Consider the following 19794-nt stretch of genomic DNA (forward strand, 5'->3'; position numbering starts at 1 on the left):
GCTCCGCTTTTGCCAAGAAGCCAGATTCAAAAAAGGATGTTGCTCCTGTACCATAGCTATCGGGAAGAATTTCAGCAGGTGCAATCTGCACATCCCTTGCATTCTGGAGTTGAGATGTGTATATCAAAATTTCAGGTTCCCTATGTTCTTATATACCAACAAAATTAATCATGAAGGGTAGCCCAAGGAGGAGACGCGGACTATGAAAATGCATTCTGTGAAGATTCAACGCATCCTTGTTTAGACTGCTAGAACCTTCCGGAACACATTACAAGTCATCTTTCATTATGACTTTTGTTTGTCTGCTTGTTTAATTGGCTCAGGCTGTTGTAAACTGCATGATCTTGTTCCTACAGCTTGTAAGCCACCTTCTGTGCAGCAATACAGAAAGGCGGTATACCGTACAAATTGAAAGTGAAATGAAAGCAGCGTCGCACCTGTCATTGCTATTATTCATAGTAATGATAACGATTTTTTAAAAAAAAGGTTTGCCTTGACAACCCTACTACACATTGTAACATATGCGAGGCACGGGTTGAAATTCTACGACGGGGGGGAGGGGCAGATCCGTCCCGACCCTTATCGTGTGGTAAACGTCTTTATATATATTTTTATTGCCAACAGGAGACAAGGCGCAGATAACGAAGCGGCTGGTGGGCGGGGCGTTGAGAGGAGCGAGTGAGGGAGAAGGGAGCGCGGCTTCTCATTGGCTCCGCGTCGCTCGCAGGAGTCCTCGGGCCAGCAGCCCCTCCCTTAACCGTCCCTCCCGTGCGCTTTCCTCCTCCCTGCGGCCGTTGGTGCGGCCCGCCAGCGTGTGGAGCCGCGTGAGGGGGGCGGGGCCGCGGCGCGCGAGCCCACGAGGAGGAGAACGTGCTCGGGGCGTGCCCAGGGCGCGCTTCCCCCTCTCCCTCTTAGTCTAGCTGGCCTCAGCCAGCCTAGCCTAGCAACGGCCTCGAGGGCTGAGGCGGTTGCATGACCGCCTCGTGCTTCCTCCTCCTAAACCCCCGTCCAGGTCCCGCCCTCACTCGGGTGCTCTCTGTGTTGTATGTGGCCGCGGTCGAAGCTCTGCTGCTCACGGGGCAAGGCGGGGTCCTTGTGGGGCTGACGCGGACTCCCAGGGAGGGAGAGGCTGCCTCAACGGCTGCGGGCGCCTACTTTCGCCTTTCCTTTAAGGGCCAAAGCTGCACGTTAGGACGGTGCGGAAAACCCGCGTGGGGTTCCTCTCTGTGTAAAGTCTGTGCTTGCGCGCGCCTGACAAATCTGCCCCATGGCCTCGTCAAAATAATCTTCCCACCTCCAGTCGCCGTTGTTGTGTTCCCTGGCTGAGGGGAAAAACGAAGGCACCTCGTTCTTTTTTCTTTCCTTCTTCCATCCCCTCGCCGACATAAACCGGGGCAGGAAAACGCTTCATGAAAACGATGTGCCAAATTTGGGGGGGGGGGGGAGAGGAACTGCGCACCGGCGGCATTTTAAGCTGCTTCCAACCCCCGCCCCCGGTAGGTCCATTTTTCCTGTACTGTATTGCAAGGAAGCACTGGTCCCTGTTTGTGTTTTGCAGACGCTTCTCTGAATTCATTCGTTTTACAAACGTGGTTGTGTCAGAACGCCCTCTTGCCACGCTGGCCCTTTGCGCCGTCTCGCTTGAAGGTTGTTGCTCCACGTTTTCCCCTCCGTATTTCCGCGGGTGCCTTATTGACCTGCCCTCCCTCCCATGCGTGTCTGGCTGCCGGGCCTGTCTGTGTCTCCCCGGGTTTGGCGCGCCCTGTGGCGGTTCTTTCCAGAGCCCTTTCCCTTTTGCTTTCCCAGGGTTTCCAGCTCCCTTTTCGCCCACAGCCGAATTGGCGCTGTCTCGCAAGTCATCCTTTCCAGACCGCGCAGGGAATTTTCCAAGCCTGTACTTCCTTTCCTTTTTTTTTTTTTAGGGGGGCAGTGCTACTTTTACCGGAAGATAGGTGCGGGAACTCACCATGAACACCTCCCTTGTTCTTTTATAATGACAGCATGAAAAATAACAGCATGCGGGTGGGACCCAGCTTATGCAAAGAAGTCAACTGTAACTCTTATCTGGACAGAGATAGCCTTGCAACAGTTATCCATACGCAGATGGCTTACTGTAATGCATTGTCGTGGATGGAATGCACCTTTTGAAAATGGTCTGTAAACTTCAGCTTGTGCAAAAAACACTTAGTGATATGATCACATCATGCTGGTACTTTGGTATTAGCACTGGCTTCCAGTTTATTGTTGGGACCAATTCAAAGTGGTGTTTTTTTAACCTAGTACAGCCGCAGGGACGCGGACTTATAAAAAATATTGGGGGGGCCCGGGAAAGCTCATGAATAATAAATAAGCTTATGAATATGCAAATAAAGTGGCGCCGCCTCCTCGTGAGCGAATAGGGGAGAGCGTGCTGCGCCTATTAATCAGCTCCAAAGGAAATTGGGTGGAGCTTTTGCTCGGGAGGGAGGGCAGGAGGCATGCAGCCCGCCCCTCCCTGTGCATTTTGGGCTGGGGGAGGGGCGGCGATGGCGCTCTGCTGGAGGGGCGCCGGAGATTATTGGGGGGGCAGAGCCCCCCCAAACGAATTTTTGAGGGGGCTCGGGCCCCCTCAAGCCCCATGGAGTCGGCGCCTATGAGTACAGGTACCAGGTTACCTGAAGGATTACATATCCTTCCACATACACCTACTTCAACCCCCAAATCTTCACAGAATGCCTCTGCCAAGCGGGTAGCTTGTAGAACCCAGCAGTCATGGAATGCACTTCCTGGAGAGGCTGGAACCTATGCTCTGGATTTTGTGTTTGTTTGTTTGTGTCCTTGAATATATTTTCTCAGGCCTTTTAACTTTAACATTTTTTATGGCTCCATGAGATTTTGGGATAAGAGATTTTGTTAAAAAGGTTTGTAGTCAACCAATCTTTACTCAGAGTAGACCCATTGAAATGAATGGCCACGGCTAATGGCCCATCCTTTTATTGTCAGCTACCTAGAGAAAAAATTGTTATTGTCATTTTTGTATTGTATTGGATAGCAATACAAATACAGCAAATAAACAACTATTATGCAGAACAATACTCTCTAAACAGATAGGTTCCATTTGGCTATCATGGTAAGACTTGCTCTCTATTCATTTCTTTAATCCTATTTAAAGTAATATGCGCCTGCAGCCATCACCTGTTGCTTTTGTCTGCTAGTCAAATTTTATTAGATAACTTTTAGTGGAGTAAGTCTGTTGCGAGGAGTTCTAGTGTTAAGGGTTATAGAGGGGGGAAAGCCTATCTTCCTCTATACCATGCCTCATTTTATAAACCTTCATTGTGTTCCTCTGCCCTTAGTAATATTTAAAACACATAAACTGACCCCCTTCAACTTTCCTTGTAGGGAAGGTACTTCAATTCCTTCATATTTCTTAGTTGCTTCTTTTCTTGCTGTACAGTGCTCTTTTTGAGATGGGTCAACTACATACACTATTCCAGAAGTGACTGCAACATAGAAGAAGTATGATACTGGCAATTTTATTTTCAGTCTTTTGTCTTAAAATCCCTAGCATGGAATTTGCCGCCTTTATTGCCACAGAACATGTGAATTGGCATTTTCATTGAGATATCATGAGAACAATATCACTTCATGGCCAGTTCAAAGCACATCAGTCTATATGCAAGGTTTTGTTGTTTTTGCTGCAAAAGACTAATACAGCTATTCCTCTGGAAATTGATAGGAGAATTTATAAAATGTTGCCTCAAAGTGCATCAATTTATACTTGTATTGGACGTCATTTGCCATTTTGTTGCCCATTCATCCAGTTTGGAGAGGTATTTTCTGGAATTTTTTACTGTCCGAGGAATAACTGGGACAGGTGGTGAGTAGGTTTGGGGGATTCTCTGGTCCTGAATGGGGTACCTGTGCCCCTAAAGGACCAGGCGCACAGCCTGGGAGTCATTTTGAACTCACAGCTGTCCATGGGCGTACAGATCAATTCTGTTTCAAGGGCAACTGTAGACCCTACCTGCTTGTGCCCTGTTTGTCAGAGTGGTACATGCTCTGGTTATCTCCCATTTGGTCTACTGCAATGCGTTCTACCTTTGAAGATGACTTGGAAACTACAACTAATGCAGAATGTGGCTACCAGACCAGTGACTGTGAGTAGCTGCTGGGACCATATAAAACCTATCTTAAAAGATCTACATTGGCTTCCAGAACATTTACAAGCACAATTCAAAGTGTTGGTGCTGACCTTTAAAGCCCTGACTTAGCTTGCTAGCATAATTTCCAGGGGGTTTCTGTTGTTTGGCAAAATTTAATCAAACCTTGATTAATTCAAACTTTTACTAAATTATGGGGAATTATATGATACCCAATGAGAAATCTGTTTTGAGCATTAGACTTTTTATTGAAAACTCTATTAGAACAAAAAGATAAAAGGTATTGCCTTTTGTGTAATGGGATCAGCAATCCCTTTGGCTCCTGTGAGAGCATCCAGGGGCCATAGGAAGCATCAGATCTCCTTCTCTGAAAGGAGCGAGTGTCACTGGAGATCTCAGAGATTGAGATCTGTGTCAGATTCCCTTCTTCCAGCCCTAGACCTACCACCGTTGGAATGGTAAAGCTGAAAAAGGGATATCAGGAGGTGGGTTAGAGGTGTGCCAAAGGAGAACTGTGTGGAAGCCTTGGATCCAACACCTTCCAAGAACTCCAAACTCAGAGAGGGAACTGGTAGCCCTGGAGTTGGTATAGTCCAGTCCCATTTATTTCCCTCCCATTGAAGGGGAAAAAATAGGAAAGAATGTAGGAGTGCACAAGCAATTCTCCACCCTTATTTCCTCCATGTCAACTAGGGCCTGACACAGTGCTGGATATGGCTGATGCCCTGCCATCAGCCTCCATCCCCTGCCTTAGGATTGCACACTTAGGGGATTTTAAATTCCTTGAAGACCAGCTCAAAAAAAATTTTGGATGCACTCCTAAGGTAAAGGTAAAGGTACCCCTGCCCGTACGGGCCAGTCTTGACAGACTCTAGGGTTGTGCGCTCAAATCACTCTAGAGGCCGGGAGCCAGCACTGTCCGCAGACACTTCCGGGTCACGTGGCCAGCGTGACAAGCTGCTTCTGGCGAGCCAGCGCAGCACATGGAAACGCTGTTTACCTTCCCGCTAGTAAGCGATCCCTATTTATCTACTTGCACCCGGGGGTGCTTTCGAACTGCTAGGTTGGCAGGCGCTGGGACCGAGCGACGGGAGCGCACCCCGCCGCGGGGATTCGAACCGCCGACCTTTCGATTGGCAAGTCCTAGGCGCTGAGGCTTTAACCCACAGCGCCACCCGTGTCCCATGAGCGCTCCTAAGCAACGCTTAATTGGAACTAGCTGCATTGACTGCATTTGGGCTTACCACAGTGTAGATATGGTTCGAATCATGTCATAAGTGGGAAATAAAATGCATGTCAAATGCATTTCTGGATTGCACTATACATTATTTGTGCAAAACATAGAATGGACAAGCTTAAACAATCTTAACTCACAGGAATGTAAGAGAAAATGAAACTCCTCTGTTGTACATCTGATTAGATTTATGTCTATTTTGCTGGGCATATTAAGTATTTTAAAATATGTGAGCTGACATTTAGCTGCTTAAATTATAATATATGAAGTTGCAAACAAGAAATGCCTTATGCACACAATCTGTGAATAAAAGAAGTGATGTATGGAGCTACTGGGTGGAATTCACCTGATGAGTCCCCGTCAACAGACGTGTCAGGAGTTGGAGTCAGGAGTAGGTCAGCAATGAAAAGACACTGGTGTCAGTGAAGTTAAAGAAACCAAAACAGTGCAGGCCTAGTGATCAGAGCAACTCTTCCCAGAAGGTCTTGCCACAATGAGTCAGTTGCAAGGACTGAAGATCCCCGCCTTCCCCAGTTCTTTCCCCAGCAGCATAAGGCTCTGTCGCCTTGTCTCTCATTGCTTTGGCCTCTTCAATTCTCTGCATGTTCTGGGAGACCAGTGAGGAGGGGAGGTGGTCACAGCAGGATGGGGAGCCTCCCTGGATTCTTCCGCAACCTGCTTCATCTCTGTCTCCTGGCCCCCCTCCTCTCCTGCCTCTAAGTCTGCCATGACTTGTCCTCTGCCACAGCCTCTTCTGCACACTAAACCCTGTTGCCTCTTCAGCTTCCAACACCTCCTCCTCCCAGTCTTCTCCCTCTGCATCCAGCCAGACCCTGCACAAGGACTTCCACTAGGGCAGTGGGGTTTTCCCCTCTCTACCCTGTACCCCCCAAAAAAAATGATATGGGGGGAGGTTGGGTAGGAGAACCCTCAGAACATTGTGCCGGGGGAGGGGGATAATTCCATCAGGCAAGCTGATCTCATAGAATTGTAGAGTTGGAAGGGATCCCAGTGGCCATCTTGTTTAATGCCATACAATACAGGAATCTCAACTACAGCACCCATGACAGATGGCCATCCAACCTCTGCTTAAAAACCACAAACAAACCAATGTATGTATGTATGTATGTATGTATGTATGTGCATGCTGATGGAGCAATCAGAAGAGTGATGTTGAATTCCTCCCACTATCTTTTCAGAACAAACACATTCTCAAAATAATCATTGCAAGTAGGACTAGTGAATTACTAATTTTCTAAAAACAAGTGGGCAGTGGAATTGGGCTGGCAGAACCTTTGAAATATTCTTAAGTACAATCTTCAGCTATAGACTGTGGGTGTGGACCAGGTTTTAATTATTTTGTCTGCACCTCTGGTTTTCTGTCTAGATTGGCAATACAAAGACATCCACAAATCAATTCACCAGCTCACAAAAACATCTGCTTCCAGCTCTGGTGAACAGAACACTCAAGACCATACAGATCCCTGCTCCAGAGGATTCATTTCCACTGCATTTTTTAACAGGTAAGAAACAGCAGGAGACTTTTATGAGTAACAGCAGAGAATGTTTCTTACCTTTTCCTTATCTCACATTAATGAGAGATAACCTGCCTCTCAAGCTCTCTGTACATGCCTGAGGACTTGAGGGGGCAGTGGTAGGTAGCTGACTAGTACGCTGAGCCAACATTTTGAGACCCTGGGATATACAGATACCCGAAAGTTTCCCTTCAGTGGAGGGTGAAAGAGTGATTTTAATCAGGGCAGAACAACAGTAAATAGCATCAAATAAAAAAGCAGATCACTAAAATATAGAGAGAAACAAACATTTTAAAAGAGCCAGGAATTTATATATGTGTGTGTGTGTGTGTGCGCGCGCGCATCAGTCAGATAAAAAGATCACTGGAAAAGTATTCAAGCAATGATGGGATATCAATAAAAAAGGAGCTGGTCTAACATCCCTGGGTGAAGGGTTCCATGTAGTGGACTCCACAGCAGATAAGGTTCACTCGTAAGGACCACCCTTCCACTGTATCTCAGGAGGCAAAACGATGTGCAAAAGGCCTCACTAGATGACCTCAGATGGTAGACGAATTCATTTGGGAATGGTGTGATATGATCCTTGGACTTGACACCCAAGTTGTAGTCTCTACAAGTAGCTATATTGTTGCACGCCACCCCAATATAAAAGCAGTGCAGTATTCCAGGTGTTTACCCTGGGTCCATGTTTCCTTTTGGAATGAGGCACAGTGAAGATTGTGGTTTTCTTAGGATATATGGTTTATTTACACACTTAGGATATATGGTTTATTTACACACATATGCAATCTGAGCCTATGATGGAGGGTTTCACAGCATCAGCACCCCAAGAGGGCCTTGCTTTCCCCATAGCTACACCCTTAGATTCAAACAGAAATCAAACATTGCTTGATTCTCTGGCTTCCCAGCTTGATGCTTTGCTTCTAGCTCACATCACACAACTCTCTGCTCTCAACTCTGCCTTTGTTCTTCTAACCACCAGCGAGTTGAGAGAGGGGACCCCACCAATTTCCCATCTTGCACAGAGCCCCTTTCTTTGTTCCCTTAATGACCCATGACCTCACCAGGAAGCTAGCTTGGCTACTCCAAGAATTAGAAGGGGGCTCAGGCATTCAGCCTAACCCCCACGAAACTCATAACACAATTATCTGTGTTGAACAAAGGCATTATGGGAAAAGAAGCCCAAGCACTACTTTTAACATTGACAGGACCAAATTGACTAGGTAACGCATGTGCATAAGGAAGTTCATATTCCTTTTTGCTCCTTGTGTAGAAGAGTTTGGATATTAGGCTTTATTGAAACATGACAAGAGGAATAAAGCAAAAGCAGCTTATACTATAAATGGGAAAAATCTGTTTGCATCAATCAGTCTAGTAGCTGAATTACAGTAATCAAGCTAGAGTCCTTCAGATGTTTTGACCTATAGCTCATTGTCCCAGACTCCCAGTGGCTGTGCTGACTGGGACCGGTGGGAGCTGTATTCAAAAATGTCTGAAGGGCACAAGGTTGGCATAGGTTGCATAATAATTTCAAAACTTTCCAGGTTGCCTGGCTGATGCTTTGAGGTTTTAGCATGATAACCATGTCAAGGACTCAACACTATTACAGATTAGGGTCACTATTGTATATTCTGTGTACATGTTTATTATTATGAGAAAATAATAAAGTTCAGAGCAGATAACAAGTATTTCTCATAAACACATTTGAGTACATCTCCTGGCCACTGAAAAGCACATAGGTAGCATTAGATTACATTTCTAAAACTCTGTTGACATTTACTTTTTCTGTTCTTTTATTTCACTTGCTGTGCACTTCGTGCTTAGTGTCTAGGGCTAGTAGCCTGGAATGCAACAAGGGCATGTGGTCAATCATTTGTGTGAATTGATGAGACGGTATTTGTTACCATAGATTTAACTAGTCTTATTCAGACATGACATGCAGATTTCCCTTTTGATAGAGGATAACAGTCATTTTGAGAGACACCCACCCACAAAAGCCACAGACATGATGCCTGACTCAAATCTTTACCCACTGCTTTGCAATGCAAAACTGGTGGAGTTTTTGGTACTTTCTGATTAAAGCAAAAGTATTTTACAGGGGTTTTCCAGCATCTTAGATGGTTGCTCAAAAACAAATCAGCTGAGGTTAGTGGAGGGGGACGGAGACATTTTTTTTTTTTTTTTTGCTTATCTTTGACGCTCATTCAAAACAAAAAAGAAATCAACCCCAAAAGAAATTGAGTGTGGTAAAACATGGCAATACCACTCCAGGTGTAGGAGAACAAATCATACTGCAAGGGCTTTAGTGGAAGAAGCAGCTAAGGTGGGCTTTTTGATCAGCATCCACTCTTACAAGCTCTGGCACCCATGCTAATGCTATTGCACAGTGTTTCCCAACCTGATGTTTTCCAGATATTTTAGACTACAGCTTCCATCTGTCCCAGCCAATTTTGGAGTTGCAGTCCAAAACATCTGGAAAGCACCAGTTTGGGGAAGGTTGTTATAGAGGCACAGGAATCACTGTGGAACTTGTAGCATTTGGACACAGCATACCAAAATATTGAAAGCCTTCTACTTGCAAACATCCAAAGCACAAAAGGCATGATATATTGGTTTTGAGGAAGTCTTTATCTCTTATAGTGCAGGTAGTCATACTCTGGGAAAGGAAAAGGACTGTTTCTAGGTGGTCACTGTTGTGTGTTGATAAAGTGAATTGATAGTATACTAGTGAGGTATTTCACAAAAGGAGAACATGAATGTGCTTCTTCATATACACAAACCAATGGTGAAAGATGGTGGATGAGAACTTTTAGAAGTAACATATACTGGAGTATTCTTTCCATCTTTCAACAAATCCTATGTAGTCAGACGTAAGACACTGGGTTCAGTGGGACTTACTCTGAAGTAAGAGCATAGGACTGCAACATTATTAGCTTAAATAGAAATGAAGAAGTTTGGTTCAGTTAATATTGCACTCAGTTGTTGAAGAGTTATAGAAGTTGTGCATGGCAAGATATGGCGGTTTATGCAACTATATTAGACACAGGAACCCAGTCCATATAAATTTTTGGAGCTTTAGAGAACAATAAGGCAGGAATCTGTTTTGACCCATATCACTTTAATCCCCTTTTATCCAGTGAGACAAGAATTTTCAGTATTGAAAGTAATGAATTGATACCACTAATTTTAAAAACCCTTTTATTGTATGAGGTTCCCCCACCCCCATGCTTTAGGTGTAAAGGAATGGGAGTGGAAAGGAATTCCCCCCAGATCAGATGTGTCAGCAATTCTTTTTCCTGTAGTGAGTACAATAGGTGTGAGGCATCTGCGTATGTAACTACATATTTTCCTAAGCACATTTTACCTTTGTTGCTCATATTTTCTGCTTTGGCACACAGTCTTCTGTTAGGGGCAACATACCTAGAGAACCCTGCTGCCTCAGTAGAGGGGATCAGGTCCCTACATTATAGTGTACTTTATTAAAAGCCACCCTCACCACAAAATCATCCTTGCTTGTTGGTTACTTGAAGATGATGGCCAATTTATTATTTGCATATGTCCAAGAGCTGTTGCAGACCAACAATGGATGGATATTTTATATCAGCTCAAAAACATTGCTTTTCAACGTCCTATCAAGGCAGATCACAGATTCAGCTGCAAGTATAATATGGAAGATGAAAAATTATATACTTGAGAGGCAGTGTTATGTAGTGGTTAGAGCTGGACTAGAACTGGGGAGACCCACATTTACGTTCCCATCTTAGCTAGGGAGCTCACTGAGGAGGTCATTCTCTCTTAGCTCAACTTAAAGCAGGCTGGGGGAAAGAATTATTTATGCTCTCTTAAGCTTCTTGGTGGAAAAGCAGGATATACAGTGGTACCTCGGGTTAAGTACTTAATTCGTTCTGTAGGTCCGTTCTTAACCTGAAACTGTTCTTAACCAGAAGCACCACTTTAGCTAATGGGGCCTCCCCCTGACGCTGCGCCACCGGAGTATGATTTGTGTTCTCATCCTGAAGCAAAGTTCTTAACCCGAGGTACTATTTCTGGGTTAGCGGAGTCTGTAATCTGAAGCGTAAGTAACCTGAAGCGTATGTAACCCGAGGTACCACTGTACATAGAACAGCTTAATAACTTAACAAATTGGGACAACGGCTGCCAAGAGGCATTCTGTCTTTCAGACACCTTATTACTTCTGTGCGGCCCCTGATTTACTTTTGGGGCTTTACTTCCCACCTGCAAAGCGGGCCATAAATGCAATTTCAATGTAAGCTTGTTCTTTTGTGAGTGCAGCAGAGGGCCCAATCCATATACTGTGCACTTGGCCCCAGTAATTCTAGTAGTACTCCTAAGGTCACCTAAGCAATCGCCTCGCCACATATATCTCTGCCCAGCAACTGCGTTCCTGAGAAGGGGAAATGAAGAGAATACAGTGGTACCTCTGGTTACATACGCTTCAGGTTGCACTAAATTCTTCCAGCCTTCTGGAATAAATTACCAACTAGAATTAGGCACCAAGAGTCAGGATGTTTAGACACCCATATTTTTTATTAAGAAGCTTTTTGTGAGATGTGAGCCATTCTTTTGTGAACTATTAACTATGTCTGTAGGAAAGGTTTTATTGTTTTTAGAATTTGTAGGAAGCCTTGGCATAGGCATTGGGCATGTATCTGAGGCATGACAGGGTCTGTTCAGGGGTGGATCCATAGCAAAACTTAGGTTTACGCAGATGGCCCCCAAATGCTGCGGGAAGCCCACTAGCCCTGCACAACTGACTCTTTGGACAGAGACTTCCCTCCACACCCCTCTAATGTGGTACCCTGTTATCACTGTCGCAGGGAGGAATGTATGAAAGACTGTAGGATTCTACCCAAGGCCTAAACTGCCAAAGTTGTGACTAGTGCTATGGGGAAGGCGAAACCTGCAGAACAGGGAAGGATCCTTCCCAGCCCTGAATATAATGACTGTCAAAAAACCACAGCAAAGCCCTCCAAGCTGAAAAGGAATTGATTAAAACAGCAAACAACTAAAACGAAGGGAAGGAGAAGGGTGGGTGATGCTCTTGCCTGACTGGATGAGGAGGGTAGGATTGGCTGGGAATTACAGTTGCCAAGTGGACCTGAGTGAAGCATGTCTCCCTCAGGTCCATTCGTCAATCCACGCCCCACTAAGGTGGCCACGGATTGGCTCATTTGAATCAGCGGGTTTGGCGGGAACCCATGAGCCTCCATGGTAGCTGAGGGGGACATGCTGTGCATCCAAGCAGCAATGGAGGCGTAGCACCGGGCCGCAACCACCGCTCACCAATGAGGTACGGTAAGCGGCCATTCTTTGCATTAGAATGCATTTACTTTATCTTCATTCAATCTGCAGAGGAGAGATCACATACTTTTTCTAGCCACTGAATTCCAAATGTGATGTTGGCATCTTTGAGACGATCCAAAGCAATATCTTCAAAAGGTTAAGTACTCTAAATATGGGTCCTCTATTCAGAAACCCAAAGGACAGTTTGAAAATCCAATTATGACACTTGAACTTGATCATGTTATAGACAACTTGAACTGTTGCTGGGAACTACATTATAACTTTTCCGACAAAAGTATCATTCAAGGCTCTCTTTTGCAATTAGGGAGCCATCACACTCAGCCTTTTTAAAATCCCTGCTGTGAGAATACAGACTTTCAACTCCCATCCTTGTGTCATATTCTGTGCTAATCAGCTGGAAAAGTGAGACATTGTAATAAACATGAGACACAATGATATAATAGTTTGCCTCTTCTTCTGCAGCTCGCCGCCTCATCTGAAAATTAGCATGTTTACGCAAACTGAATTTGTTCATTCAGTTTTCTCCCCTTCTCAATATTGTTTGTAAAAAAAATAAAAGAATTGGAATAACAATTAAACAAAAAGTTTAGAAACAATAAAGAGATTAAGAGAAACTGCTTGATGTTAAGAGCAGTTCAGCAATGGAACCACGTACCTAGCAGAGTGGTGGACTCGCCTTCTTCTGAGGTCTGAAGGGATGCCCTAGTGCTGGATTTCAGGCATCGGACATGGGGGTTGGAATAGATGGTCTACAGGGCCCATCTGTCATTTAGACATACATCATCATGTGCAAGTGTCAAGCACTTAAAATACAGAAAGACAGCAAAGGGGTGTGTGTGCGGGGTGGGGAGCTTATTAACAGACAAAACTTCTGTACAGCAGCTGCACACACAGAGATGCCCTGTGTTATGGCTTCTTAGTTTTAGTATTATAACTACTGCTAGTTTTGATTTCTTTATTTAAAATGTTTATATTTGTCATCTAGCAGGATTTATGTTACACTTAATAATCAAAGCTGTACTGGTCAATACAAAGCGTCATTAGAGTCTAGATTAAGCCAGCAGGTAATAGCTGAATAACCTTTTTAGCCAATGAATCAGATTAGTAGATGTAACTTTTTTGGTTTTTAAATAAAGTTTCCTCCAATAATCAGGTTTCAGATCTTGTTTTAGAAAGAAAATGGAGTGTAATATAAGACTATAGCAAATCTACAAAGAATGAGCACCTTCTGTTACCCCCTGTCCTTGTCACCACATGTATATGACTGCACACACATCCAAGAAACACACACTTGGCCCTTTAATCGTGAGCCATGGTGTGCCACAGCACAAAAATGGTGAGCATTCAGTGGAGCTGGCAATATTTTGGTTAAGCCTCTAGAGAGAGTAAGAGATGAAAAACCTGATGAGAAGCAGCAGCATATGAGTGACAGGAAGGCAGAGAAGGAGCGAGGCAACCATTGCCAAATAAGGATACAGGATGACAATTGAAAGTAGGCCAACAGATGGGTAAGGAATCAGGTTGGAGCAGTTTTCCCCAACCTGGAGCCTTCCAGATGTTTTAGACTCCAACTCCTATCAGGCCCATCTAGCATAGTCAATAGTCAGGAGTGATGGGCAATGTAATCCAACAACATCTGGAGGACTCCAGTGTAAGGAAGGCTGGGTTAGAGGAAGAAGCCAAAAGTGTATGCACAATGCATGCAGCCATACATTCCCTGGGGATGCATGGTTGACTGAAGCACTAGAGAGGCAAGAGAGAAATTAGTTGGAGAGGAGGGAAAAAGAGATCAGAGCACAGTTACTACCAAGACAACCAGTGGTGGGTGGGTAGAAGGCGACTCGTCCTCAGGGATTTACTCTGCACTGGTGGTCACATGGTTATTCCTTATGATTTGCAATCATAGAATTGTAAAGGGTCCTGATAGTCATCTAGTTCAACCCCATGCAATACAGGAATTGCAACTAAAGCATTCATGCCAGATGGCCATTTAACCTCTGCTTAAAAACCTCCAAGGAAGAGTCCACAGCTTCCTGAGGGAGTCCATTCCACTGTCGAAGAGCTCTTACTATCAGAAAGTTCTTCCTGGTGGCTAAGGCACCCTTTGAGAGAACAAGGTTTAACTATCTCCCCCCCCCCCCCCAGAACATCTATGAAAAGGCTACGATGAAGAGCTATAATCTAAGCTGTGAGTTGCCTTGAAAGAAACAATATAATGCAAGAAGGCTGCATGGTGGGGAGTGGGAAACAAAAGCCACAAGCAAAATACAAACATGGTTCAACTTGGGTATTCCTCTTAATGGCTTGGCTTTTTTTACTGAAGTAGTTTTACTAAAGCATAGGATGGGGAAAATAGCTATAGTGTTGGTGGGATTTTCCCTTTCTCACCATGGGTAGTGAGTGCAAAGAAAAGTCTTCATTTAGTTGTGGGTTCCTATATGTGTTCTACCAGTGGACTTCATATAGTGCTTTCCCTTTTTAGGCCCACAGGAATCCAAACAATAGCTTTGCCACAAGGCATGATCAGGTTGGAACAAAGGGAGAATAAGGTTCATGTCTCCTGAATAGAGGTTGGGAAAAAGATGATCTCCTGATGAAACATAGAGAAATTATCCCCAAATTTGTTTTATGAAGGATATATTGTGACAGACTTCAGATAGTTGTAAGTCCTTGACTGCAAATCTGCCTTGACTGCAATTGCCAGGTGGTTTTTTAACTTTGGTTGTTGATGCATTAGGGTTTGTTGGCTTTTTTATTAGTATTTTAAAGTTTTTTTCAGTTGTATAAAATAAAGTGAAAAAAGTGAAAAGAAGAAAGTGCAATATATGCTACTGTATACAAGCATGGTGGCCATAATGCCAAGGTTGTAAGTTTAGTCCCTGTATGGGACAGCTGCATATTCCTTCATTGCAGGAGGTTGGACTAGTTGATTCTATAGTTCTATTATTCTTATACGTGCTGATACATATATAATTATTAATAACCACCTATATTCTGTATAAACTTGTTTCACATGTAAGCATATTTATTCAAACAAAGTCTGATGTTGCAAGTGCCGTCATGTCTTCAGTCCATTGATGAAAGGAACCATATTTTTATTTGTTGGCTTAAGCTGTTCTTAAGCACATGCAGTTCAGCTGTTTATGCAATGGAAATAAATCCAGGGGAAATAATTTCCTTTTTAAACTTACTGTAAGTAAAACTACTGGATTCTCAGTATTACCCATACCTGAGTTCTCAACTGAAACATCTCACTTAATGACTGTACCTATAAATGCCAAGCTGCTTTCCTTTAAAAGAGAAATGTTGAAGCTTTGCAATATATAAAGTAATATATTCTTTGCAAATTCAGTATTTGACAGATTTAATTTTTAATTATAAACTAACTGACTTATAATGGATTGAGAAGAAGTAAAAGTTTTATTACGGTACTTGAAATTTTACCTGTACTGATTCTTCCCATTTTGGAATAATGGGAACTTCAGTACTCAATTCACATTTAGGCTGCAGTTCTGAGAACGCTCACCCGGGAGGATGACCTATTAAACACAGTGGGATTTCTCTGAGTAAACAGGAATAAAATTATGTTGCAACAGTTGTACAGTTGTGAAGCATTTACAAATATTTCTCCTTGCCTAGTCACAGTCATTGGTGAGATCCAAAACATCCTGCAGCATTCTTCCTATTCACCAAACAACAATTTTGTTTTTCCATGAATATTACTTAAGAGGATTTTTAAAATATATACAAGTTTTGGTGTAAGAGAAATTCTATGATAATGCTCATGAAGAGATGTCCATTGGAAAGAGCATAGTGCTCAGTTGTGCAAGTGTTCTGAACATTCATAAAAAGCTCATTATTCCCATTTGTTTTAACAGATCCCAATCAGCCTGTGCTTGAGACACTATATGAAAATCGGTTGAGCAGCCCACACAGGTAAGAAATCTGCATACACAAACACATGAAGATCTCTAGCTTGGAACAACAGGTTTTGTTTTAGCTATAATCACCCATAGAAAATTTTATAGATTCCTCTACATCAGCCTTCCCCAACCTTTGGGTCCCCAGATGTTTGATGATGTTGAGATGATGACAACTCATACCATCCCCAGCCAGTATGGTAACTCTAACCCTTCATTATAGGCAGGATTGAGAATGTAACTGGAAAGAGAAACAATTCTCACATCATGTAATGATTATGAGTAGTGACCAGCATTGCAACTACGGTAGACAATGCAGGGTTCAGAGTTGAATGAATGACACAAAAGGCCACTAGTTTTGCAGGAGGTGTAAAGAGTTTTAACCTGTTTAATATACATAAATCAGCATGCTTTGTTTTTGTTTGGTAATTCCAGTATGGCATAAGGCGTGTTTGTGTGTGTATATATATAAGAGAGAAAATATGCAAAAACAGAAGTATTAAAACATGTGTTCCAATAACGGGCTATCTTTTGTTACTTTTCACAGTGCCAGGACCCTAGTTGATCCTTTGTTTCCAGCAGCATATAAAGCAAACACTGAGGAACTCAAATACGGAAGGAAACCAGTGGGTAAGTTTAACATGAAATTTTTAATTTAATTAAACATGGGTTTGAAGAGGAACACAGCTATTTTTGGTTTGGTGAAGCATCAACTGCCTTAAGACTAAAAACACTTGCACATAGAAACATTAGCCTTTGCATGTTAAAGTAATACCAGATATGCTGCCTGGCTGGAAATGGACTTTAGTATTAGACATAGTGCATAAGGCTGGTGTAGCAGTAAGTGATCAATCATTATCTACCCCAGCCTTTGGTTTTCAAGCACAGTACTTTATTGGCAAATGCATTTACTTCCCCTTCAGGTAAGCAGTGTTCATGACAGCATAAGCTGAATGGAGAATAGTTTCATTAGTGCTGAAGAAGAATGAGACTATCACACTGAAGTACTATACATTATTATTATATATTTTATTTAAATATCTATATTTATGCATTTACAAACTTTAATAAGCATTCATCATCTCCACTTTTTTATAGCAGAGAATTAGCTTCTGTAAAATGACCATGTACAAAACTAGGCAACAGGTTTTTTTTCCATATTTCTCAGCTGTAGTGAGCAATAAAAACGTGACCAAGATGGAATGAAAACTAAAATACAATCTCAAACCAGTGGCTCTTTTGCAAGTATTACAAAATCAGTGCTCAGCTAGGAGTCCCAAAAGGGATATTTAACATTTTAATTGGTTTAATGCATGAGGGGAATGTACTTCTGTCTGAGTTACAAAGTGCAGATGCTCAACTGAGGTGGTAGCCTGCAAACCCTTCTAGGATCCTCTAAATCAATATGGCACATGCACACACAGGGGGGGAAAATCTAGAAGATTACACTGATCTGCAGCAGTGTCAAATCCTCCTAGTTTTAATTTTTCCATAAAGAAAAAGGTTCATTTCAATACTTCAGATTTTTTCATAAATGAATGCTTTAGCCTCTTCCACACCTCTTGAGATTTAGGGATCAGTCCTCCAAGGCACAGCTTTGCACTGTGGTGGGTTCTGGAATCCTCAAAGTAACATTTAAGAACTTTGGGTGGTATTCAGAGTTTTACTCAAAGCAGACCTCTTGAAAAATAATGCACCTAACTTAGTCATGGTTATTCATTCCAATGGGTCTATTCTGAATAAAACCCCATTGCTCATTTTAATTTAAATCAAAAATAGATAAAGAGGAATGTTGGGAGGTGGGGGTGGTAAGAGGAAGCACCATTGCCATGATGTGTCAATCTCTCAGAATGCCATGTGTTACAAAAATGTCCTGGAGGACCAAACCTCGCCAGGAACACGGTTTCTCAGCAGCCTTGCTTAACTGTGTCATCTGATGCCATTTAGTAAATGATGTAAGATGACACCAAAGATGTGTGCACTCCCTTTAGGACACACAGGAGTAAAGAACAAATATAGTGTGATTGCATAATTCATATTGCACAACTGTATAAAAAACCCATAAATACCAGCTATCTGAAGGTCTTAAATACAAAATACAGGTCACGTACTATTTTAATCAATAATCATTTTCAAGTGCAAGTTAGGTGTGCCCTTCACTTCTTCCTATAAAAGGCATATTTTTTTGGCACAAATGTAACCCCCCTTCCAATAATGTGCCCATACTTTCTCAATGAAGCCCTATACATACAGTATAAAAAGGTTATTTACACACAATGAACTAGGTATACAGAAACAGCTTTAAGGGTTGAATCTCAACTCCTGTTATGAAAATGGGGAATAGGGTGGGCAGACAAGCCACCCATCTGATTTATGCTGGTTGCTGTGGGTTCACATTGATAGAAGCAGGATGTCCTAGGAGACCAATACGCTGTTTTTGCTTCCTCTGCTCTGTCATCTGGAAAATTGAAACATGTACTTGGTTAGACATAAGCACTTCCTGTACGTCAGACCACAGAATGAGCTATTGCTGTTATATTGTGGTCAAGGTTTATTCTGAAAGCCATTTGCAACAGAAAAGCACGATCCTATTTGATGCATCAAAAACAATTAAGAGAAAAACAGCCACTCCACCCCCACCCAACTGGGAAAATCCAGAGAGAAAGTTTGGGAGTCTAGCATGAAGTGCTCATTGACTCCTCATGACAGCAAGCAAGCTACGTGGTGGAATGGAGAGGTTGGGACATGGGAAATGCAAAGGAAAATCCCCACTCAGTCCCCACAGAGCTCAGCTGGGTGACATGGGCAAGCTATCAAATAAGAAGTTCAAACAAATAAATGCTTGCATGGTAGCTGTATTAAATCTAACGTTGGAGAGCCTGCTTTATATGTGGCAACATTTTGTGTGTAGCAGCTCCCTAGGTAGAATGTTCAGTTCTGCAAAATGACAGCCCCATCATTTTGGCTGGCACAGCTATTTGCTATTCTCCAGGATCTTGCAGAAGGGCATAGGAATGGACTCTATCCTATCCCCGCCTGCTGATGCAACCCACTCTTAGGCTGTGTGCCACACATATCCCTGAGTAGAAACTTGAGCTTGGGGACACAGAATGCTACTGGATTGGAAACAGAGTTCAGCCCAATGGAAGGGAGGCAAGTCACCCCGGTCCCTTTGTTAACACAGCAGCAGGCTATGTTAACCTGATCCTGCATCTAGAACTGGTACACTGATTCATAAAATTGGGCTGGAAGGTATTTGAATATGAATTTGCAATGTACCCAAGATATAAATGGCAATTTGAAAATTACATTTTAGGCTGAGGAGATACACTGAGTGTTTACAACAAGCTGGTTCAAACAATAAATTTTAAGGTAGCTGCAATGTTACACAACTAGGAGTAAATTGCAGTGGACTAATTTCTGAGTGGACATGCATAGGACTGCATTGTAAGAGCCACACCTCTGTAGACAATTTGCTTTGCCCAGCTACTGAAAAAGTGGCATTTAAGGGCTAAAACAAAATAAAATTAAACACAGTAGCAAGTGCAATTCAAAAGATTGTTTCTGTTACAATATGAATGTTACATTCTGTGGAAGTCAAATTCCCCCCTTTTTGAAAGGAACTTTGTATTACTAAA

The 19794-nt window shown here is 42.9% G+C and overlaps 2 protein-coding genes across 13 annotated transcripts in view; one reads left to right on the top strand and one right to left on the bottom strand.

Annotated features, from left to right (window-relative positions):
- Positions 1-793: 793 nt before the first annotated feature.
- The window catches only part of LOC144327022 (uncharacterized), a 35986-nt gene continuing 16985 nt past the window's right edge, over positions 794-19794 (top strand). The window contains exons 1-3 of one of the 5 annotated variants that reach the window (XM_077925009.1): positions 794-1012; positions 6764-6899; positions 16704-16786. In XM_077925009.1, coding sequence (XP_077781135.1) covers positions 973-1012; positions 6764-6899; positions 16704-16786 — 259 coding nt within the window. In that variant the 5' untranslated portion in view covers positions 794-972. Of the gene's footprint in view, positions 1197-1431; positions 1497-6763; positions 6900-16703; positions 16787-19794 lie in introns of those variants that run through there. The other 4 variants (XM_077925010.1, XR_013391999.1, XR_013391997.1 and 1 more) reach the window with 4 other exon arrangements.
- ITPR1 (inositol 1,4,5-trisphosphate receptor type 1) overlaps positions 17162-19794 on the bottom strand; it is a 214982-nt gene continuing 212349 nt past the window's right edge. For all 8 annotated transcript variants that reach the window (XM_028719343.2, XM_028719345.2, XM_028719346.2 and 5 more), the window contains one exon: positions 17162-18614. In XM_028719343.2, coding sequence (XP_028575176.1) covers positions 18528-18614 — 87 coding nt within the window. In that variant the 3' untranslated portion in view covers positions 17162-18527. The remainder of the gene's footprint in view (positions 18615-19794) is intronic.

This window comes from Podarcis muralis, chromosome 2 (genome assembly GCF_964188315.1).
Source record: "Podarcis muralis chromosome 2, rPodMur119.hap1.1, whole genome shotgun sequence".
Lineage (NCBI taxonomy): Eukaryota > Metazoa > Chordata > Lepidosauria > Squamata > Lacertidae > Podarcis > Podarcis muralis.